The sequence below is a fragment of the Phacochoerus africanus genome, chromosome 13 (genome assembly GCF_016906955.1).
Source record: "Phacochoerus africanus isolate WHEZ1 chromosome 13, ROS_Pafr_v1, whole genome shotgun sequence".
In the NCBI taxonomy this organism is placed as follows: domain Eukaryota; kingdom Metazoa; phylum Chordata; class Mammalia; order Artiodactyla; family Suidae; genus Phacochoerus; species Phacochoerus africanus.
Genome location: NC_062556.1, coordinates 1,192,502 through 1,216,380, shown reverse-complemented (window position 1 = coordinate 1,216,380; position 23,879 = coordinate 1,192,502). Strand labels below are relative to the sequence as shown.

General features: G+C 47.5%; 1 protein-coding gene across 3 annotated transcripts in view; it reads left to right on the top strand.

The window, feature by feature from the left end:
• Nucleotides 1-9,728: 9,728 nt before the first annotated feature.
• The window catches only part of XPO4 (exportin 4), a 105,008-nt gene continuing 90,857 nt past the window's right edge, over nt 9,729-23,879 (top strand). For 2 of the 3 annotated variants that reach the window (XM_047756264.1, XM_047756261.1), the window contains exon 1: nt 9,729-9,837. In XM_047756264.1, the coding sequence (XP_047612220.1) occupies nt 9,769-9,837 (69 nt within the window). In that variant the 5' untranslated portion in view covers nt 9,729-9,768. The remainder of the gene's footprint in view (nt 9,838-23,879) is intronic. The other variant, XM_047756263.1, reaches the window with a different exon arrangement.

Genomic DNA, 23,879 nt, shown 5'->3' with positions numbered 1-23,879 from the left:
ACTGACCCCTAGCCTGGGAACTTCTGTGTGCTGCAGGTATGGCCGTAAAAAGCAAAAAAAAAAAAAAAAAAATCCTTTTTCTAAATAAACCTGTCTTTTTCAATTAATCTGGGGGTCTTTGTAAAATAATATAGGTGAGATGCACTAGACATATAAATATTACTAAAGGAACAATATGGAAACTAAGATATTGCTCTTTGTAGGTGGTTCTATGAGTATTTTAAAAATTATTACTTACTTTAATTAAGGAGAATAACTAGAATCCACCTTGGGTGTTTCAAGGTGGCCTTAGCACTTAGTATGAGAAGTACTTTGAGGCCAAGGGAAGAAAATGAAATTGAAATTGTTGTTCTAAATACAACTGCAGATTTTCCTCCTAATTAAATTAGTGGCTTCCCCCCCAGAATTTTGATCATAAAGAACTGAAGAACTGGAGACGAAGGCTCTGCCGTGAAAGGCGGAGGCAGCCCCGAGTATCCTCTCAGGCAGCCTGGAATCTTCCATCCAGATGGTCAGTTGCTTTGATGACAGCAGTTCACTCCCAGATGCTTCAGAGCACCCTGGGGGGGGGGGGGGCTGGCTGCCCTGAGTCCACGCATGACTCTTCCAGAGACCCTCTGAATTTTGTTGAGCGGGTTCTTTCGCACGTTTGTCTTCTGGGCCGTGGAAGTTTATCTCAATAAAGGGCAGATAGGTAAGATGTTGCAAGTCTTATTTCTTAGCAACAGAGGTTGCATGATCACAGCTGGAGGAAACAGCAGATACTGTGGGGTAAGAATGGAAGTGGAAATACTCTGGTCAAATGTGTTTGGTGTTGGCTTCCCTTTACCTTGGAACATACATGCAGGAGATTGGCGCCCTGCCTATGCCGCTCACCATGTATCCTGCGTTCTACGCAGTATTTTTTTTAGTCCAGAAAGTACCCTAGGTTCTCTGAGTGCCAAGTCCTAGCAGCAGACAGCAGGGGGAGCTCGACAGCTTTTATAAGTGAGATCCGTGCGTGTTTTCTGGGTTCAGGAAATGTCTGCCGGGTCATTTCCGTGGAGAAGGAAGCAGCGATTCTTCATTGAACCACACACTGCAGTTGTTTTCTTGTCGCTGCTGCTCTCTGCACCTGTACATTCTGGGAAGGGGCTGTTGAGCTGACAGTCACGTGGAAGGGATCGATGCGCAAACTTCTCATTTATTTATTTTTTTGTCTTTTTGCTATGTCCTTGGGCCGCTCCCGCAGCACATGGAGGTTCCCAGGCTAGGGGTCCAAGCGGAGCTACAGCTGCCGGCCTACACCACAGCCACAGCCGTGCAGGATCCAAGTCACATTTGCGACCTACACCACAGTTCACATTCAATGCCAGATCCTTCACCCACTGAGCAAGGCCAGGAATGGAACTCGCAACTTCATGGTTCCTAGTCGGATTCGTTAACTGCTGAGCCACGACAGGAACTCCGAAACTTCTCTTGTATTAAAGGCAAATCTCCACTACATATCCTAGCCCCCCCCCCCCCCCCCCCCGCCACCGAGGAAAAGACTAGACTACTGTCAAGAGACCCTGGAATGGCCATGTGTGCTCTCTTCTGGAATCATCATGGGCACCCACTGTTCCGTCACCGCACACTGAGTCAACAAAAGCGTATCGACCAGCATTGTCGTTGTGTGCAATATATGTATTTTTTGTTTTTTGTTTTGTCTTTTTAGGGTCACAACCCACGGCATCTGGAGCTGCAGCCACTAGCCTACACCACAGCCGCAGCAAGGCGGGGATCCTTAACCCATGGAGCGAGGCCAGGGATCAAACTGCGTCCTCATGGGTACGAGTTCCCGCTGAGCCTCGAGGGGACTCCGTGTTCAGTATATGTCTTATCATGGCTCAGTGGTTAATGAACCCGACTAGTATCCACTTCGATCCCTGGCCTTGCTCGGTGGATTAAGGATCCGGCATTGCCGTGAGCTCTGGTACAGCTCGGCTACAGCTCGGCTACACCATGTCGGCTATTGCAGACACGGCTCGGATCCCGCATTGCTGTGGCTGTGGGGTAGGCTGGTGGCTACAGCTCCGATTGGACCCCTAGCCTGGGAACCTCCATATACCTTGGGTGCGGCTCTAAAAAGACAAAAGTCTTGAGTGCTCCTTTGCACAACTGAATCCTTAAAACTGAAGCTTGACTCTTTTTTTTCTTTTTTGACTGCATCCTTGGCATGTGAAGTTCTCAGGCCAGGGATCGAACACAAGACCAGAGCTGCTGCAGGGACAACACCGGATCCTTAGCCCAATTCACCACAAGAGAACTCCCAAAGCTTGAATGTTTTAAAACCCATGGGAGTCTCCACATAAACATGTCACCAGTTTTTTGCAGGACAGCCGTATAGAGCAGATGGGATCAGCTCATTCAGTTAATGAATTCTGTAGTCGTGACCTTCCTCGACCTTGGAGAGAGAATTCAGTCTCCAGAAAGAAGAGCTCTTGACCCCAACATGACCCTTCCTTCCTGTTAAGACTGTGTTGGGACAGAGCCAGCAGAGCCATGGGGGCATCTCTGAGAAGGGGCAGCGGGAAGATCCGGGCGGGAGGCAGGCATGGTGCCCCGGGGAGGGAGCAGCAGTCACGGGATAGAGGCCATGACTGGGTTTTGTGGCTGGGCTCTGGGACAGCGGGACCAGCCTGGCCGAGGTGGTTAAAACACACGCACACCAGCTCTTGGCAAGTACCATGTTGCGCCCCCTCTCAGAGGATGCCCTGCCAGATGGATGCATCCGCTGAGGCAGTGCTTCTCCAGGCTTCCTTCCGGATCCTTCACGCTCTAACAAGAATTGACAGGGGATCCGCTGAACCGGTGGCTCACTGAGGCTGGCAGGATGCAGCAAGCTTCCCACTCTCTTCTGGGTGCCTTGTGAGGAAGGCCCTGCCCCTGTGGCTGCCAGTTAAGCAGTTTGGCTAAACGGGGTTCCGGGAGGTAGAAAGACAGGTCAGGAAGACCCGGCAGAGCAGAGCCCACCCTCCCGGAAGGAGCTACAAAGAATAAAGGACGAGGGAAGAGTTCCCGCTGTGGCGCAGTAGGTTAAGGAGTCGGCATTTCCGCTGCAGCTGTGGCTTGGATACAATCCCTGACCCGGGAACTTTCTTATGCCTCGCGTGCATGCAAAAAAGAAAAGAAAAAAAAAGAATGAGGGAAAAATTGAAAAAAAATGACAGAAACCAGAAGCCGTGGCTAACAGCTGAAGGTGCTGCTCAAAGCGTGGCTCCTGTTGCCTGGAGCCCGGGGTCTAAGTGACCAGCCTGGGGGCTGCTGTGCGAGTCGCCGTTGTGTGGAAAGGCCTTCCAAGGGGAGGGGGCTTCCTGGCCTGGAGAATGATATTGAGGGAAACTCAGGGGCAAGACTGAGAAGGTGCTGTTGAGAGAGGCGGCAGCAGTGGGCACTGCCAGGCGTCGGAGTCTAGGGCCTGTGGGCCTGGCAGAATATTAAAAAAAAAAAAAATCAAGCTTTAAACGCATAGGAGTTCCCTACTGACTCAGTGGGTTAAGGACCCAGCATTGTCACTGCTGTGGCTTGGGTTTGATCCCTGGCTGGCATGTCATAGGCCTGGCCCTCCGCCTCCAAAAAAAAAACCCCTTATTAATGACTTCAGCTCTTGTATATGTGGGTTATTTTTATTGGCATTTACTGTATAAAAAGATTAAAATTGAGAAATTAAAAAATACTAATTAATTTAAAAGAACCATAGTAGGAGTTCCTGTTGTGGCTCAGCAGTAACGAACCCGACTAGTATCCATGAGGATGTGGGTTCACTCCCTGGCCTCACTCAGTGGGTTAAGGATCTGGCGTTGCTGTGAGCTGTGGTGTAGGCCGGCAGCTGCAGCTCCGATTTGACGCCTACCCTAGGAACTTTCATTTGCTGCAGGTGCAGCCATTAAAAAAAAAAAAAAAAAAGAATGGTAACATATGTATATGAAAACTAACTGTTTGGGGGGACCACACCCTCAGCATGCAGAAGTTTCTTGGCCGGGGATCAGACCTGAACCACAGCAGTGACAATGCAAATCCCTAACTGCTAGGCAAGCAGGAAACCCCAGAAAAATAACTGTTTTTTTCATTTTTGGCAGCCCAGAGGCATATGGAGCTCTTGGACCAGAGATCAGGCCAAGCTGTAGTCACCACCTATGCAGGAGCTGCGGCACTGCTGGATCCTTAACCCTCTGTGCCAGGCCCAGGATCAAACCCGAGTCCCAGCGCTTCCAAGATGCTGCTGATGCTGAACCACAGCAGGAGCTCCAAAGATAACTGTTTTTTTGTTTTTTAGGGCTGCACTCGTGTCACATCGAAGTTCTCAGGCTATGGATTGAAATGGAGCTACAGCTGCCGACCCACACCACATCTCACGGCAACGCCAGATCCTTAACCCACTGAGTGAGGCCAGGGACTGAACTTGCAACCTTATGGTTGGTTCCTAGTTGGATTTGTTTCCACTGTAGCACAGTGTAAGTCCCCCAAAATAACTATTTTATTTTATTTTATTTTATTTTTTGTCTTTTTGCCATTTCTTGGGCCGCTCCCGCAGCATATGGAGGTTCCCAGGCTAGGGGTCTAATCAGAGCTGTAGCCACCGGCCTACACCAGAGCCACAGCAGCGTGGGATCCGAGCCATGTCTGTGACCTACACCACAGCTCACGGCAATGCTGGATCCTTAACCCACTGAGCGAGGCCAGGGATGGAACCCGCAACCTCATGGTTCCTAGTCGGATTCGTTAACCACTGCGCCACCACAGGAACTCCTAAAATAACTATTTTTAATACAAAAAATTTAGTGAGAGGAATGGCATTGTTTTTACACCTTCAAGTTTCTTCTTTAATATCTATCTCAGTGGAAGACAAATGCAGTTTTTTTTTGGTTATATCCTCACCGTGTAGAAGTTCTGAGCTGCTGCAGTGACAAACTGGGTTAAGACCCAATGGACCGCAAGGGAACTCCCCAGCGTCATCTTTTGCACGTGGATCTCCAGTTTACCCAGCTCCATTGTTGAAATCACTATCCATGGAGTTCCCTCGTGACACAGTGAGCTAAAGATCCTGTGTTGTCATTGCCATGGCTGTGTTTACAGGTATGGTGCAAGTTCGATCCCCAGCCCGGCAACTTCTGCATGCTGTGGGTGTGGCTAAAAACAATTCTGAGGAAGTTCCTGTTGTGGCACAGTGGACTGGTAGCCATGAGTTGGAGGGTTTGGTCTCTGGCCTTGCTCAGTGAGTTAAGGATCAGGCGTGGCCGCAAGCTGTGGTATAGGTCGCAGATGTGGCTCAGATCCTGCATTGCTGTGGCTGTGGCATAGGATGGCAGTGTGGCTCTGATGACACCTCTAGCCTGGGAACCTGTATGCTGTGGGTATGGCCCTAAAAAGAAAAAAAAAAAAAACTGTGAGAAAAGAAATCGCTGCATATTCCTTTCCCCACTGAATAGTCTGCGCACTCTTGCCCAAGATCATCGGAGTGTATGTGAGGGTTCATTTCTGGGCTGTTTCACTGTATTGGTCTGTATGTCTGTCTTTATGCCAATAGTACCCTGTCTTGATTGCTATAGTTTTATAATGTTTCGAAAGCAGTAAGTGTGAGACCTCCAGCTTTGTTCTTTTTCAAAATTGTTTTGGCTATTTGGGATTCCATATGAATTTTAGGGTAGATTTACCTTTTCTTTCTTTTTTTTTTTTTTGTCTTTTTGCTATTTCTTTGGGCCGCTCCCATGGCATATGGAGGTTCCCACGCTAAGGGTCGAATCGGAGCTGTAGCCACCGGCCTACGCCAGAGCCACAGCAATACGGGATCCGAGCCGCGTCTGCAACCTACACCCCAGCTCACGGCAACGCCAGATCGTTAACCCACTGAGCAAGGGCAGGGACCAAACCCGCAACCTCATGGTTCCTAGTCGGATTCGTTAACCACTGCGCCACGACGGGAACTCCTGTTTTCTTTTTTTAAAGTATATTTGATTTACAGTGTTGTATTGGTTTCAGGTGTACAGCAAAGTGATTCAGTTATAAATTATATGTGGAGTTCCCGTCCTGGTGAAGCGGAAACGAATCTGACTAGGAACCATGAGGTTTCGGGTTCAATCCCTGGCCTCGCTCCGTGGGTTAAGGATCTGGCGTTGCCGTGAGCTGTGGTGTAGTTCGCAGACGTGGCTCGGATCTGGGGTTGCTGTGGCTCTGGCGTAGGCCGGTGGCTACAGCTCCGATTCAACCCCTAGCCTGGGAACCTCCACATGCCACGTGTGTGGCCCTAAAAGGACAAAAAACAAACAAACAAAAAGTTATATGTGCATGTATTCTTTTTCAGATTCTTTTCCATTAGAGGTTTTACTACAAGACACTGAAAACAGTTCTTGGTGCTATGCAGTAGGTCTTTGTTGGTTACCTAGTTTATATATATAGTAGCGTGTATCTGTTAGTCTTAAATTTCTAATTTACTCCTTCCCCTCCTTTCCTCTTTGGTAAACATGAGTTTGTTTTCTGTGTCTGAGTCTATTTCTGTTTTATAGATAGGTCATTTGTACCAGGTTTTTTTTTTTTTTTTGTCTTTTTGCCATTTCTTGGGCTGTTCCCGAGGCAAATGGAGGTTCCCAGGCTAGGGGTCGAATCGGAGCTATAGCCAGTGGCCTGCACCACAGCCACAGCAACGCCAGATCCAAGCCGTGTCTGTAACCTACACCACAGCTCACGGCAACACCAGATCCTTAACCCACTGAGCGAGGCCAGGGATCGGACCTGGGTCCTCAGGGGTACTAGTCAGATTTGTTTCCACCGAGCCTTAATGGGAACTCCTCCTGCAGTCAGGTTCTTAACCCACCGTGCAACAGTGGGAACTCCCCAAATTAGGTTTTTTTTTTTTCTTTTTGTCTTTTTAGGGCAGCATAAGTGTGCAGCCAATGGAGGTTCCCAGACTAGGGGTAAAACAGGAGTCGCAGATGTCACCTACACCACAGCCACAGAAACTCCAGATCTGAGCTGCATCTGCAATGTAAAGCTGCAGCTTTCAGCAAAGCCAGATCTTTAACCCGCTGGTCGAGGCCAGGGATCGAACTCCAATTCTCAAAGATACTAGTCAGGTTCTTAACCTGCTGAGCCACAACAGGAACTCCGGTAGAGACATACTGAATTTTTATCTTTTCTGGATATATGCCTTGGAGTGGGATTGCTGGATCATATGGTATTTTTGTTTTTTTGAGGAACCTCTATATTGTTCTCTGCAGTAGCTTCATCGATTTACATTCCCACCAACAGTGTAGGAGAGTTCCCTTTTCTCCACACCTTCTCCAGGACTTACTATTCATATATTTATTTTGTTTCTTAGGGCCACAGCTGCGGCATATGAAAGTTCCCAGGCTAGAGGTTGAATCAGAGCTGCAGCTGCAGGCCTACACCATAGGCACAGCAATGCCAGATCTGAGCCACATCTTTGACCTATGCCACAGTTTACAGCAACCCAAAATCCTTAACCCACTGAGCAAGGCCAGGGATCAAACCCGCATCCTCATGGATTCTAGTCAGGTTCTTAACCTGCTGGGCCACAATGGGAACTCTGGTAGAGACATTCTGACATCTTTTTGCAGACTGCTTTACAGATGTTCGTTGATTTACGATAGGGTTCTGTCCCAATAAGCACAGTGTTAAATTGAAAATGTATTTAATACACCTAACCTACCAAACATCATAGTTTAGCATAGTTTACCTTAAACATTCTTAGAACACTTAACATTAGCTTCCAGTAGGGTAAAATCACTACCAGAGAGCCTATTTTATTTTTTACCATATTATCATTTTTTTTTTTGTCTTTTTAGGGCCGCTCCTGCAGCATATGGAGGTTCATAGGCTAGGGGTCAAATCAGAGCTACAGCTGCCAGCCTACACCACAGCCACAGCAATGCAGGATCCGAGCCACGTCTTCGACCCACACCACAGCTCATGGCAACGTGGGATCCTTAACCCACTGAGCAAGGCCGGGGATCGAACTGCGTCCCCACGGATGCTAGTTAGGTTCGTTACCAATAAGCCTCGACGGGAACTCCATTATTTTTTATCTTTAATTGCAGTATAGCTGAGTTACAGTGTTGTGTTCACCTCTGCTGTACAGCAAAGTGACTCAGGTTTTTAAAATATTCTTTTACATGTTTTTCCATTTTGGTTTACCACAGGCCATTGAATATAGTTCCCTTTGCTATATAGTAGGACCTTCTGGTTTATCCATTCAGTACATTAGTTTGCATCTGCTAACCCCAAATTCCCAATCCGTCCCCCACCCCACACCCCCAGCCCCCTTGGAACCAAAGTCTGTTGTGTCATAGAAAGGTTCATTTGCGTCATATTTCAGCGTCCACATCCAAGTAATATATTTGTCTTTCTGACCTACTTCCCTTAGTATGATGGATCTCTAGATTCATCTATGTTGTTGCAAAATGCCATTTCAGTTTTTTTTTGTGCCCGGTGGCATATGGAGTCTGCGTGGCCAGGTATCACATCTTAGCCGCAGTCTTGATCTAAGCCACAGCTGCAGCAAGGCAGAATCCTTAATCCACTTTGGGATTTAACCTGCCTCCCAGCCTTCCAAGACGCCTCTGCCAACCCTGTTTGTGCCACAGCGGTAACTCCCTCATATCAGTCTTTGTCACAGAGCTTATTTACTTCAAACACAGCTTCTAACGAACAGGTACTGCTTTCACACCAGAGAAAAGTCGAAAAATCATTAAATCCCAACCACCAGTCCTTAGTGAAACATTAGTGAATGTGTTCTATTTGTGAGTCACTAGGTTAACCGCACAACACTTAGAGTAAAAAAGGCCCTTAACTGCACTCACTGTGACCTTGGTAATGAAATAAAAGGTACTTTCTCAAACAATAAAAACCTTGTTAATTCACTTCCTCAAGCTCAAGCTGCAGAGATGCCAAGTTAAAAAACCCATTTTCAGTGGAGCTAATAATACAGTTCTGTTGCAGTGACAAAAAACCAAAAAACCAAAACAAAAAAACCCCTCCAAAACATGGCTTACTTTTAACTGGAAAAAGAAATTTCAACAGGACGCTTACAAACACTGAAATAAAGTTTGACTTTCTGTGTGGCCCCAAGAAGCAGAACGGCCCCCAAAAGTTTACGGTACAGTAGAAGCTTAGAGCAAGTAGATGTCAACTCGGAACAAAACACGCTCCTCGTCCAAACAATGTTTCTAACAGTTGAAGCTGGTTTGAACACGGCAGCAGCAGCTCTCAGGTCCAGGTGGAGGGAAGGGGGCTCTGCGATCCGCGGACGGACCTTTCCGCCGGGGTCCACACCTGACATCACTCTGTCGAGGTCCTCGCACAACAAACCCGAGTAGCGCGTTCTCCGAACGCAGGCCTCCAGGCCGGGTTCCTGCCGGTTCGCTGCCGGCGGGGCGGCCCGGAAAGGGAACCGCGGGCACGGGATGCGCTTCCCGCTGGGGGCTCGGAGACGATCCCGGCCGCGGGTCCTGCAGGCCGCTTTCCCCGTCGGGAACGCGGCCGCGGCGCAGAGGACACGGAGGGGTCGGAAGCGCCCTCGGGAGAGGCGGCGGGCAAGCGCGCCGGGTCGGGCTGGTGCCAAGGAAGAAAGCGCCCGCCGGCCACCCTGACCCCGCGACCTCGGGACCCCGCGTCGACGTCGGCGGCGGCGACGGCTGCGGCGGGAGCGCGCGAGCCCGGGGCGCCGTGCGATTGGCCGGCCCGGCGCCCGCTCCCAGAATGCAGCGCATGGCGCGTCATTGAAGAGAGACCATGATGGCGGCGGCGCTGGGGCCCCCAGAAGTGATCGCTCAGCTGGAGAACGCGGCCAAAGTTCTGATGGTGAGTGGCCGCACCCCCGCGCCCCGCGCCCGCGGCCTCTGGCCACCCTGCCGCTCTCGGCCTTCTCACCCGCCGGGCTGGCGACTGGCCGGGGCCTCCCGGGAGCCTGGAGCTGGAGGAGGCGGCGGTGGCGTGGCGCAGGACTCTTCCCTCCGGCTCTGCGTCCGCCTCTGAGCCCCTTGCCGGACTGTCCCTTCTCCGGGTGTCCGGCGCCCCAGCCGCGCCGCGGAACGGGGGCACCGAAGGGAAGCGGGTTCCTGTGCCACTGCCCTCACCGTGCGGGGTCGAGGGGAGGCGGGAGCCGGGTCGGGGGCTTGTGCGCGCCGCTGGGGAGTCGGTGCAGGCGGCGAAGGGCTGTCCAGGCTCGGGTGCTATTAGCAGCTCCTGTTCCCCTTGTGCCTTCGGGTCCCTGAGGGCGTTCTCCGACCTGCAGCCGCGGCTGGGCAACCGCAGCCGGCCGCACGAGGAAGGACCGACAGGGAGGAGAGAGGAGAGTGTTAGGGACCAAGGTCATTGGGGCAAAACTGGGTTTACTATAGAGCTGCCTGTGGCTCGCGCATTGAGGAGAGTTGGATCTACGGGCCTCTTTGACTTTTTTCTTAAACTACAACACAAGGAACGACTTGGAGTGTAGGTTATTTCTTCAAAGTGCAGCTAAGGCTAAGTCAAAGGATAAAGCCTTCCACGCGGGGAGTAGAAGGAAGGATAAACTGTATTCACCTACTCAGTGAGCTCTGTCTGCATTTGCAGAGTCAGTTTTGTTTTTGTAAACCACGACTTTGGTGTTTGTAGATTTTTATTGGAAGTTAGAGGCTTATTTGATTACTTGAATTGAAGCAGCCTTTCTAAGAATTGAATGCAGCCAGATTCCTTACTTTTTTGCATCTTCTTTCCCCCTTTGGGTTCCGGTGTTTGGATTATGTGTTCAAGCATCACATTTAAAAAGATTTGAACTAAATCTAGCATAGTTTGTAGTTCTGTTTATCAAGTTTGGTTTTCACGCACAACACCAGGTAGCTCATAAAACTGAGACGTCTTATCAAAAGCAGGATTTACTTGCTGCCTTATGGGCAGAGTAAATTGTTTTAGCACAAACTTGACTAGATAACATTTTCAGATTCTTGCAACTTAAGTCTAGAAAAACTTAGCTACTCTTCTCAGTAATATGAGTTTTAAAAATCTCTGCCTTATACCATTTCCTGAAGTAACTGAAAAATTTCCAGGAGCTAAAGGCCCCATATTTTTCAGACTTTGGAAGGAGGCTTTGACCCAAAAAACGGTTGCTTTAGTTCTTCTATTGATAAGATAAAATCAGCGACCTTCATCATTGGCCTGAGTGTTGGTTAGTATTTGTGCTTGCTGGTACTTTCTGTTTTCTCTGGCAAAGCTAGTTTTTCACTTGTAAGGGAGGGGCCGAGAAAAATTCTACTACGTGCCACACACTGTGTTTGATGCTCTACGTACTCTGTCAATCCTTGCACTGGTTAACGCAGATGAGAGAGAGTTTAAGTGGCCAATTTAGGTCTAGGACTCAGATCTGTCTAGCTCTAAAGCCAGGTCCCTTTCCACTCCATCTCACCACCTCTCATATGTGTTATATAGATATCCATTTCCATACTTTTTAATTTTATTTTTCTCTTTTTCTTTTCTTTTTAGGGCGGGATCTGTGGCCTATGGAAGTTCTCAGGCTAGCGGTTGAATCCAAGCTGCAGCTGCCCGCCTACACTACAGCCATAGCAGGGCCTGATCCGAACCACATCTGTGACTTACACCTCAGCTCAGCTCCTAGTAACGCCAGATCCTTTAACCTGCTGATCAAGGCCAGGGATTGAACTCGCATCTTCATGGATACTAGTTGGATTCCTAACCTACTGAGCTACAATGGGAACGCCCATCCATTTACATACTTTTAAATCTTTGCAGAGGAGAAGACTGTTAAGAAAAAGTTATTAAAAATAGGAAGTTCCTTTTTGACAATGTCCCCTTACTGTTCAAAAATGTGTACCAAAATGTGGAAGAGTAGCAATTGCTGCATTATTTCTCAGTATGAAAGCTGTGTTCTATTTTATTGTAATTAATAATAGTAGCTCACTTTTGAGTGCTTATCATGTGTGAGGCCATGCACTTTACATATATTACTGTATTTAATCCTCAGTAACTATGAGGTAGTTAGTACTTTCATTTTCATTTTATAGTCTAAGGGACGGAAACATGTAGAGCCTAAATAATTTACCCACATTTTCGATTCAGGTCTCTGTTACCAGTCTGTGGTTCTTAACCTACAGGGTATTGGGACTAGAAAGCAGGTAGATTAATTCATTTGGGGATAGGTAAGATTGTTAAATCTCCTGCAGTTACTTAGTGTTAGAAGATTAAGAAAAAGAGAATGGGTCGCCTTAGCATTTATCTGTCTGCGTGTGATGGATATCCATTTGAAGAAATCATGTTTGTATAAAACTGCTGAGTATTTTAGCTGTTAATATATTTTGGGACTCAAAGTAATTAGTGATGTCTTTCACAGTTGTTTTTACTTCATTTTTCTACTTGGTGGCTCATATATTTCTTTCAAGAAAATCATCATAGGGCTTTAGTGTGTTTAACAGTCTCAAAAGATTGATTATTTATGTGTTTATTTTTGGCCACATCTGTGGCATGTGGAAGTTCCCTGGCCAGGGATTGAATCTGAGCTGAGTTATCACCTACACCACAGGTGTGGCAATTCAAGGTTCTTAATCCACTGTGCCACAGCAGGAACTCCCTCAAGAAATCTTTCAGTACAGAGGTCTTAGGGAGTTCACGATTAATATCAGAAGGAAATCGTAAGTCAATTTTTGGGTGCAAACATACATACATGTATTATATGTGTGTGTGTGTGCGTGTGCGTGCGTTTTTGTTTTTGTTTTTGTTTTTTTTTTTGGCGGTGCCTGTGGCATGTGGAAGTTTCCAGGCCATGGATCAAACCTGTGCCGTGGTAGAGACCTGAGCTGCCCCGGTGACAACCTGCTGCACTGCAGGAGAGCTCCTAGACATACATTTTTGGTAATAGGGTCTGTAGCTTTTGTCAGCTTCTCTTAGGAGACGGAGACCCTGAAATATAAGAGTCTAGTCTAAGTGATCTCCCATCCTTTCTGCAGACAGGGAAACTGAGGCTCAAAGAGGTACAAGTGACTAGCCAGGGGGAGGCCACCGAACAGGTCAGTGATAAGAATCATCCGGAACCCAGACCCCCAGACTTGCATTTCAGAGCTCTTGAAATGTCTCCTCAACCGCGTTTCTTCTGTAAGTCAGCATATCATAATATTGCACATGTTACATCTTACTGCGTGATGACGAATTTCGTTTTTAAAATTTTTTATTGGCATTCTCATCGTGGCTCAGTGGTTAATGAACCTGACTAGTATCCATGAGGCTGCAGGTTCAATCCCTGGCCTCACTCAATGGGTTAAGGATCTGGCGTTGCCATGAGCTGTGGTGTAGGTTGCAGACGTGGTTCAGATCTGGGGTTGCTGTGGCTGTGGTGTAGGCCAGTGGCTACAGCTTCAATTCGACCCCTAGCCTGGGAACCTCCATATGCCGCGGGTGAGACTGTGAAAAAAGACAAAAAGAGTTTTTTTTTATTATAGTTCATTTACATTGTGCATATATACACGTGTACACACACATGTACGCACACACACACACACACATTCTTTTTCTTATATCATTGTCCATCATGGTCTGTGCTAGGAGATTGGATATAGTTCCCTGTGCTCTGCAGTAGGGCCTCGTTGCTTATCCACTCTAAATGTAATAGTTTGTATCTACTAACCCCCAAGTCCAGAGTTTCCACTGTGGTTCAGTGCGATCCGTGGTGTCTCTGGAGTGCTAGGATGCAGGTTCGATTCCCCTAGCCAGAACAGTTGATTCAGGATCTGGTGTTGCTGCAGCCGTGGCATAGGTTGCAAGAGTGGCTTAGATCTGATCCTCGGCCTGCGAACTCTGTATGCCCTGGGGTGGCCAAAACCGAAACAGAACAGCATCTAACCCCAAACTCCCCGCGCATCCCACTCTTCCCCCCTCCCCCTTGGCAACCACAAGTGTATTCTCTCTGTCCCTGAGTCTGTTTCTCTTTTGCTTGATGGGAAGTTTCAAATGTATTCTTGGATGTTGCAGTTGCCTCGATGTGAACATTTGCATTCAATCTGGTTTAGGTTTTGGGTTAGCTGCTGATAAAGTAGCATATTAGACCTTTACAGCAAAAAAGACGTTTATGGGTTTTACAGATCGATGTCTCCGCGTAACGACTTGATCCCCCACCCCTGCATATGGTAGTAGGGGGTATTTTCTGTGGATGCTTGTAAGTACGGCTTAGTCTTCTGGTGTGAGATGGTGAGGTTACTTGCTAGAAAATAAATTTGAGGGTGAACAAACTAGAATGAGGAAGGGCTGATAAATTCGTAGCAGTATGCAAGTGACGTTACCTATTCTGAAAACATCTTGAAATTTTCTGTTCCGAAAAGATTGCAGGTATTGGCTTTTGCTTTATATACCTAACCATACAGCTTGTGTGTGTGTGTGTCTTTCTGCCTTTTCTAGGGCCGCTCCTGCGGATATGGAGGTTCCCAGGCTAGGGGTCGAATCGGAGCTGTAGCCACCGGCCTACACCACAGCCACAGCAACGCCGGATCCTAGCCACGGCTGCAACCTCCACCGCAGCTCACGGCAACACCGGATCCTTAACTCACTGAGCAAGGCCAGGGATCGAACCCGCAACCTCATGGTTCCTGGTCGGATTCGTTAACCATTGCGCCACGACGGGAACTCCTAACCGTCCAGTTTTGAGAGGATGTTAAATAATTAGCAGAGTAAGCCGAGTGGGCCACGCTTCTGTGCTGGCACTCAGCAGCCAGAGCCTCTCTGACTGTGCACACTTAGCGGGTTACAGGGACACACCTGAAGATGTGGTGTTGCTGACAGGTCTTCGGACAGGAACGCTGGGACATGTCACTGAAAGGTATACCTACGCCCTCAGGGTACAGAACTTCCTGTTGGCCCCCCCCACACACACCCAGGCCCCCTCGCTGAGCTGTCCACGTTCAGCTTGAATATGTGATGATCTCGTTTCCTTTGCTTTTACACTATAGATGATAGAATGTTTTTTTGTAGAGTGATACACTATAAATATTATCCGTGATTAAGAAGAATCTTCGTGATGCTTTTCCGAATAGTAAGATGCTCACGCCGTGCAGGAGGCTGTATGGGGAGGGCAAAGGTTCCTAGGTGTTCGTCCCCTCTCCTCGGAGGCCACTGTTCCGTTGGCACCCGTGTGGAAGATGTCTGAGCTTAGTAGGAGCACACTTTTCTTAAAGCACTTTTTTACGCAAATGGGATGTGGGATCCACAGCCTCCTGCCCTTCGCTTTGCTGACCTCACTGTGGAGGGATTTTAAAGGACGTTGGTGTCCATTTTCTTTTTTATGTGAATAGATAAAAAATAGGGGATGTGTTACAATTTTAGAAATGCCATCATGGAAAAGTCTAGTATTCTTAAAATATTAATATTGCATTTGTTTGAACCATCAATCCAAAGAGTGACTTGTTTATTTATTGTCTTAAACTTCCTTCATTTTGCTCCCCCGCCTCCCTTGGGTAAGAGATTGTCCTTATTAATAAGTGTGTGGAGTGGTAATAAAAAATAGTGCAGAGCACATGTGATAATAGCTACTTTGTAGAAAAGTAGTCTCATATATTTGTTTTAAAGCCAGAATGGATTTTTAATTTTTTTTTTTTTGTCTTTTTAGAGCTGCACCCATGGCATATGGAGGTTCCTAGACTAAGGGTCAAATTGAAGCTGTAGCCACCGGCCTACACCACAGCCGCAGCCAGGCCAGATCCGAGCCACGTCTGCAATCTACACCACAGCTCTTGGCAACGCCGGATCCTTAACCCACTGAGGGAGGCCAGGGATCGAACCTGAGTCCTCAGGGATGCTAGTCGGGTTCGTTAACCGCTGAGCCATGACAGGAACTCTGTTTTTTATGGTTTTTATTGTGGAATTTGTTTAACATTTTAAAACCTTCTGCAAAACAATGTAGGGCTGTAGAAAAACTCTTACCATCTTATTTGATTCTCCCATCAGTCCTGTGAGCTAGATAGGAAAAGAGATATTCTTAAATTTTGTAAGTGAGGAAAGCTGAGATTCAGAGGTGGTAACTGATTGGCCTGTGGGCACAGAGCTGGTTCGGGTCTAGAATTCCGTCTCTGGCCACTCCCTCCTTCTGCAGCATCTCTTCAGCGCGTGTGTGAGGGGAGGGTATGGAGGACGCGGGGGCGGGGGGGGGGAGGCCTTGTTTGCAAGGAGAGCAGCCGTCTGAGCGGGGAGCAAGGCGGACCCACAAGCAGGTGCTAGTGGTGAGAGGGTGGGCGATATGCTAGCGCCTTGTGAGGGAGCCGAGGAGGGACCTGGAGCAGGTGTCTGGACCTGGCCGGTCCTTCGGCTGAAACCTGCAGGACAGATGGGAGGGTTCCGGCCGGATGGGGGTGTCTCAGGTAGAGGATGTGTTCCTATGAAGACCTGAGAGAACCAGAGGCGGTGTGTTTGGGGAACAGTCGAGCATTTATTTAGCAGGTGTTTCCTGAGCTCCTTCTAGGTGGAAAGGCACAATGCCTTTACAAATTTTTTTGTAATCAGTAGTGAAAATGTTGATTATAGCTTTTACTTTTCTTGTTGGGCATATGCATTATGTTGTGTAGACATTTTCATTTATTTCAGCCTTGTCTTTTTGTCTCTCCTGTGGCACTAGATATTAGAAAACTGGCACTAACAGAGTTCTTCTTCTCAAAATACTAGGTAGTGGGAAATTTTTATTTAAAATTCAGTTCAGGGAGTTCCCGTCGTGGCGCAGTGGTTAGTGAATCCGACTAGGAACCATGAGGTTGCGGGTTCGGTCCCTGCCCTTGCTCAGTGGGTTAACGATCCGGCGTTGCCGTGAGCTGTGGTGTGGGTTGCAGATGCGGCTCGGATCCCGCGTCGCTGTGGCTCTGGCGTAGGCCGGTGGCTATGGCTCCAATTGGACCCCTAGCCTGGGAACCTCCATATGCGTGGGAGCGGCCCAAATAAATAGCAAAAAGACAAAAAAAAAAATTCAGTTCAATGAAATTTGTGTTTTGCCCTTGGGCTTGTGTCACACTCCGCCAAGTGGAGCCCAGCCAGTGACCCAAAGAAGGAATGTCAGAGCCCTTCGAAATCACCCGCGGAGACCTGACAGGCGTGTTAGGATTCAGAACGCAGTGAAGTAGAAGGTGATGAAAAGTAGTTCTTTGAAACCACCAGTAGGTGGTGATAGTCTTCAGAGTGAAATAGGGGGTTCGAGTAAAACTATTATTCAGCATCTACTGGAGGGAAGATAAGAAGGAGTAAGTGCAGATATTGGGAAGAAAAGTGGAAAAGATCCTAGTTTGCAGGTGATATTCGGAAAAATAAATTCAAGGAAATTAACCAAAAAACCGTTCCTAGAACCAGTAGCTGTTTGGAAAGGAGGGCGGATAAAGGCAGGGAAACCAATTGTAAGGTTTCCCCAGCAGTAGTCAGCCTAAGAATGGAGAAAGGGGCAGTTCCCGTCGTGGCTCAGCAGAAACGAACCCCACTAGGCGCCAAGAGGTTGCCGTTTCCATCCCTGGCCTCGCTCAGTGGGATAGGATCCGGTGTTGCTGTGAGCTGTGGTGTAGGTCGCAGACGAGGCTCGGATCCCGCGGTGCTGTGGCTGTGGCTGTGGCTGTGGCTCTGATTCGACCCCGAGCCTGGGGACCTGCATATGCCTCGAGGAAAAAAGGAAAAAGGCTCTCATCCCATTAGGAATAAAAACCGTAGAAGTAAATTACAGGACACTATTTAATAAGAAAAACGCAGCATTTTTATGAAGAGAACTCTACAGCTTATTTGAAGAACAAGAGAGATCTCGATGAAGTGAAGGCCGTGCTCCTCAGTCTAAAGGCCGGCGAAGGCTGCCGTCCTGTCCTCGTTAATCTGCACATTGAATCTATTATCAGTCCACTCCCTCTTCTCTCCTCAGCTGTTTTTGAGGTGGAAGAGAAGCTTGGCTAGGAGTTCCTGCTGTGGCTCAGCAGGTTAATAAGGATCTGACTTTGTGCTAAGGTGGGTTGGATTCCCTGGCCTGAGTGGGTGAAGGATCCAGCGTGGCTGTGGCTTAGGCCTTTAGGCCTGCAGCTGCACCTCTAGTTCGACCCCTGGCCCGGGAACTTCCACAGCCACCCACGGGTGTGGTTGTTAAAAGAGAAAAAAAAGAAGAAAAGCTTAATTAATTAGAAAATATATCTGGGAGAATATTGTGTGATAGTAACAAAGAATATCAAAAAAAGAAAGAAAGAAAGAGTGGAGGGTTTGGGGGACTTCGTACCAGTTTTATTGAAATGTATGGGCAGCTGTTGATTGCAGAGCTGTCCTGCTGGCAGGGGAAGGAACAGAAAGCGCAGAGACATAGCTGTGCTCGACGTGCTCCCTCAAGTCGTAAACGTCTGGGGAGGTGGACAGGGCTTCGTAAAGTCACCTCATCGGGGGACTCTTATGTGTGGACCTGAGATGTTTTCTTAAAAATTATTGTTGACTTCAGTGTTGTGCCGTGGTAGTATTTTCAATGGAAACATGTGAATGGACATGGGAAGATGCTCAAAATTAGTGAGAAAGTGCAGAACAGAATATATGACTCGGTTTTCTCAATAAAAAAATTCTGCATGCATTTGTATGTGCATAGAAGCAGAATTAGAAGGTACATAGTAGCCTTTTAAGAGTAGCCGTCTCGGAAATGGGATTGAAAGTGGCAAGAGTCCTCAGTTTCTGTGTTTTAATATAGTAGTTTGACGTTTTTTACAATACAAAACACGTTGACTTACAAGTAATGCGTTGCTTTGCTGAATTTGAACGTTGCATGTGTCTTTAAAAAAAATCTGTGACTAGTTTTCGAATGTTCTGTAACTTCCATCTCAAAATTAAAAGCTGCACCATGGTTCAGACGAGTAAAGATGAGATTCACAGTTTTGCACGTACAAAACCAGGTCATGCCATTTCTGCAGATTTGTGTAATCACTGCTAGTTAAGCATAACCTTACTAACAAGAGGGAAAGTCTTCTGAGAAAGAACTATTAGAAAACCAAGGAACTGTGTTCTGAAGAAGAGGTAGGAGTTTACTCTCTGTTCAGTGGTAATTGTGAGAAAAATCAGGCTCACTGTACAGGGACAGAAAAGCAAAGTTTAGAAGGTGCCTCATCAGTCTTAGGGTGACTGTTAAGACTGCAGACTCTCTGTCTTAACTCTGCAGGTTCTGGAGTTCCTGTCGTGGTGCAGTGGTTGACGAATTCGACCAGGAACCATGAGGTTGCGGGTTTGATCCCTGCCCTTGCTCAGTGGGTTAAGGATCCGGCGTTGCCATGAGCTGTGGTGTAGGTCGCAGACGCGGCTCGGATCCCGCTTGGCTGTGGCTGTGGTGTAGGCTGTGGCTGTGGTGTAGGCTGGCGGCAACAGCTCCGATTGGAGCTTAGCCTGGGAACCTCCGTATGCCTTGGGAGCAGCCCTAGGAAAGTCAAAAAGACAAAAAAAAAAACAAAAAACCCCCCAAAACTCTGCAGGTTCTGATTCCTAGGCTGTGTCTCATTCTGTCTCTCTCCCTTTAGTGGCTTTGAAAGTGGGTTCAGAAGACTCCGTCAGTTGTTGGTCCTGCCTTGTGCTCCAGGCGTAAACTGTTTCGTCTCCTGTCTTTCGTTTCCCAGCCAGGGCCTCTTGTTCAGTCAGAAAGAAGAGCCATTAGAGGTCCTAAAAAATAAAGCTTTTTCCTTTAAAAAAGTTTTAGGAGTTCCTGTCATGGCTCAGTGGAAACGAAATCTGACCATCGACCAGCATCCATGAGGACGCAGGTTCCATCCCTGGCCTCACTCAGTGGGTTAAGCATCCAGTGTTGCCGTGAGCTGTGGTGTAGGTCACAGGTGAGGCTCGAATCTGGCATGGCTGTGGCTGTGGTGTAGGCTGGCGGCTCCAGTTCTGATTCGACCCCTAGCTGGGAACCTCCATATGCCGAGGGTGCAGCCCCAAAAAGCAGAAAAGCAAAAAAGTTTTATTATAAAGTGTACTAGGAGTAATAGTGCTTTCTGAGTAACCACAGACTTATAAATTGCAAAAGAATATCTTGGTATCGTAATTTAATACAGTACTTTATGTGGTATCTTGATTGGTCATAATTTAATTTTGGCTTTTCTACAAATTTATTAGGTCATCAGATGGAATTTTTACTTTCAGCAAGTTCATTTTCAGTCAGTATAATTGAGTGACGTCATTTATTCTTGACAAATGCCAGATTGCAGATAATTTTTTTGAGTAGGATCTTTTTGTTAATGCAGCCAGTACTAGAACTGTTTTTGTTTTTTTAGGGCCACACCTCCTACAGCATATGGAGGTTCCCAGGCTAAGGGTTGAATCGGAGCTGTAGCTGCTGGCCTACACCACAGCCACAGTAACGCCAGATCTGAGCCAAGTCTGCAACCTACACCACAGCTCACGGCAACGCCGGATCTGTAACCCACTGAATGAGGCCAGGGATCAAACTCGCAACTTCATGGTTCCTAGTCAGATTTGTTTCCGCTCCGCCACAACTGGAACTCCGTGTCTAACCTTTAATCTTAAAAGGTTAATAGAAATTTTATTCTAGTTTGTAAGTCCACATGTTTTAATTGGGTATTCAAATAGTTGGAACTCTTTGACCCCAGTCTTGCTGGTCTTATGTATATTTTGTGGCTTTGTGGTGGGTTTAGAGAACTGATTGGGGAACAGCAGTAGTGTGGTGGTGACCTGGTCCGTGGAGGGATGGAGGAATCAGGTGGCACGCAGGGCATGCTGTGGAAATTGCGGAACTGAGAGCAGTGTGGCATTGAGGGTCTGGAGCCAGGCTGATTCTTCTCGGCTCCACCCGTGACTGATTCTTCTCTGGGACACCTGGCAAATCACTGAGCCTCTCTGTGTCTTTTCCTCATCTCTAAAATAGGGAAATAATAATTTCCAGGGAATTAATGCGAGGATTAAATAATTTCATTACATTAACAGTGTGTAGTGTAGTGCCTGGTACAGATGACGTGCTCTGTAACTGATCTGTATTTCGCAGTTCAATGCATCAAATAATATTGCATCAAATCTTGTGAATCAAGGTAGCCTTACTCAAGCTAACCTTATTCAAATATCTGTAGAGTTAATTTCATTCTGCTAGAGTACTGTCCTCTGTATTCGCACTCCCCGTTAAGGTTGCCAGTGGCCACGTGTGGGTGCTGAGCCCTTGAAATATGGCTAGTGTGAAGGAGGAACTCAGTTTCTCCTGTAATTAGTTTAATTAGTCATGCGGGAGTAGGGCCTGCCCGGTTGGGCAGCGCAGGCTTGGAGCGTGATTGCGTCTCTTTGCTTCATTCATCTTCTGCTCTGTACATACTGATTCCAGATGGCAAGTACTTCTCACGGGTCCTGTCATTCCTTCTGGGTGTTACATTCCCACCATCAAAATGCAGTACCAATTCTAGATATCAAATGTATCTTTAATATGTTTTAGCTTATATTATTCTGATTCTTGCTCTCGAATCATCAAAACAATATTTTTGAAAACGTTGACAGGTGTTCCCGTTGTGGCTCATTGGTAATGAACACAACTAGTATCCAGGAGGGTGTAGGCTTGATCCCTGGCCCCGCTCAGTGGGTTAAGAACCCAGTGTTGCCGTGAGCTGCAGTGTAGGTTGTAGACGCATCTTGGATCCCACATTGCAGTGGCCGTGGTCTCCGACAGCTGAAGCTCCGATTTGACCTCTAGCCTGGGAACTTCCATATCCTGCAGATTCGACCCTTAAAAGATTTAACAACAACAACAACAAAAGCAAAAAAACACACACAGAAAAGGAAGACAACATTAATAGCACGTAACATTGGCGAAGAGAAGATGGCCGTATTTTCTGATTCATAATTGTGAGTCCTTTCTTTAGGTTTGTGGACACCAGTCGGAGGGATCAGGGCTACTTCGTCGTCCTTGTTTACATGCTTAACTTGCAGCATCTGTCCTTTTATGAACTGTATCAAGCATGGTTTTTTGACACAAACATAAAGGAGTAAGGAATACTGTCATATCTTTTTTTTTTGCTTTTTATGGAGGCACCTGTGGCATATGAAAGTTCCCACGCTAGCGGTTGGGTTGGAGCCGTACCGCAGCCACAGCAGTGCTGGATCCAGGCTACATCTGTGACCTACGTGCCGCAGCTCACGGCAATGCCGGATCCTTACCCCACGGAGAAAGGCCAGGGGTTGAACTTGCATCAGATTCTTAACCTGCCGAGCCACAATGGGGACATTTTTTTTAGCCAAACAAGGTGGTGCAGATTCTTGTCACAGAATATTGCGTAATGCAGTAGTTCAGAAATAACTGACTGGGTGAGAGTCGTGTATTTCCTTTTTGGCCTTATTTAAGGTGCTTGAGTTTGAGAAACTTCATCTCAGGCAGGTGATGGCGCTTTGGGCTGGACCATGCGTGGTGGGTGTTCAGCAGCATCGTTGCCCTTTCTGCATTAGTTGCTAGTAAAACGCCCCAGTTGTGGGGACCAACAAATGTCTCCAGACATTGCTAGATGTTCCCTGGGGGACACACTGGCCTCCGTTGATCTAGAACTGAGTGTTTCTGGAACCACTGATCCTGAATAGCATCATCTCAAGGTCAGGCTTTCCCGCCCTGGGGCCATGAATTAAGACTCCAACCGCAGGAGTTCCCATTGTGGCGCAGCAGAAATGAACCTGACTAGGAACCATGAGGTTGCTGGTTCCATCCCTGGCCTTGCTCAGTGGGTTAAGAATCTGGCGATGCTGTGAGCTGTGGTGTAGGTCACAGACATGGCTCAGATCCTGCATTGTTGTGGCTCTGGTGTAGGCTGACAGCTACAGCTTCGATTCGACCCCTACCCTGGGACCCTCCATAGGCTGTGGGTGTGGCCCTAAAAAGCAAAAAAAAAAAAATAATAATAATAATTTAAAAAATCAGACTGCAGTGGCTCGGGTCCCTTTGGAGGCGTGGGTTTGATCCCTGGCCCGGGAACTTCATATGCCATGAGTGTGGCCATAAAAAGACTCAGGGGTGCCCTTATATGAGCAATTTTATCATTACTAATAGGGCCTGTCCATTAGAACTTTCTGTGATGATAGGAATGTTCTGTTGGAATTTTGTTATCCAGTGTGATGTCTATTGTGATAGCCAATAGACATGTGGCTATTAAGCACTTGAAATGTGGCTAGTGCAGCTGAGGAACTAAATTTTTAACTTCCTTTAATTATAACAAATTCAAATAACTAAAACATGGCTGGTGGCTGCTGCTTTGGACAGTACAGGTTTAGTTTGCTGCTGTTTGTCGTTTTTTTTTCCTGTTATCTTTGGCTGCCCTGTGCACGTGTGCCGGGGATCAGATCCGACCTGCATTTGTGGCTTGTGCTGAATCCTTAACCCACTATGCCCGGCTGGGTATTGAACTTTTGTCCCAGTTCTCCAGCGATGCCGTCATTCCCATTATGTCACAGTGGGAACTCCTGTTGCTGCATGTCTTTTTGCATTCATCCTTTTTTGGCCTCTCCTGTGGCATGCGGAAGCTCCCAGGCCAGGGATCGAACCTGCTCCATAGCAGTAACTTGAGCCACAGCAGTGATAACGCCAGATCCTTAACCTGCTGAGCCACCAGGGAACTTCTTTTTTGTATTCCTCTTCAGATTTACTTCTTCTTCTTCTTCTTTTTTTTTTGGTAAGAGAAGCTAAGTGGTCCTCAGGTTTTTTGTTTTTTGTCCTTTTAGGGCCATATCCGAGGCATATGGAGGTTCCCAGGCTAGGGGTCTAATCGGAGCTGTAGCCCCCGGCCCACACCAGAGCTACAGCAACGCCAGATCCGAGCTGTGTCTGTGACCTACACCACAGCTCACAGCAACGCCGGATCCTTGACGCACTGAGCGAGGCCAGGGGTCGAAGCTGCATCCTCTTGGATCCTGGTTGGCTT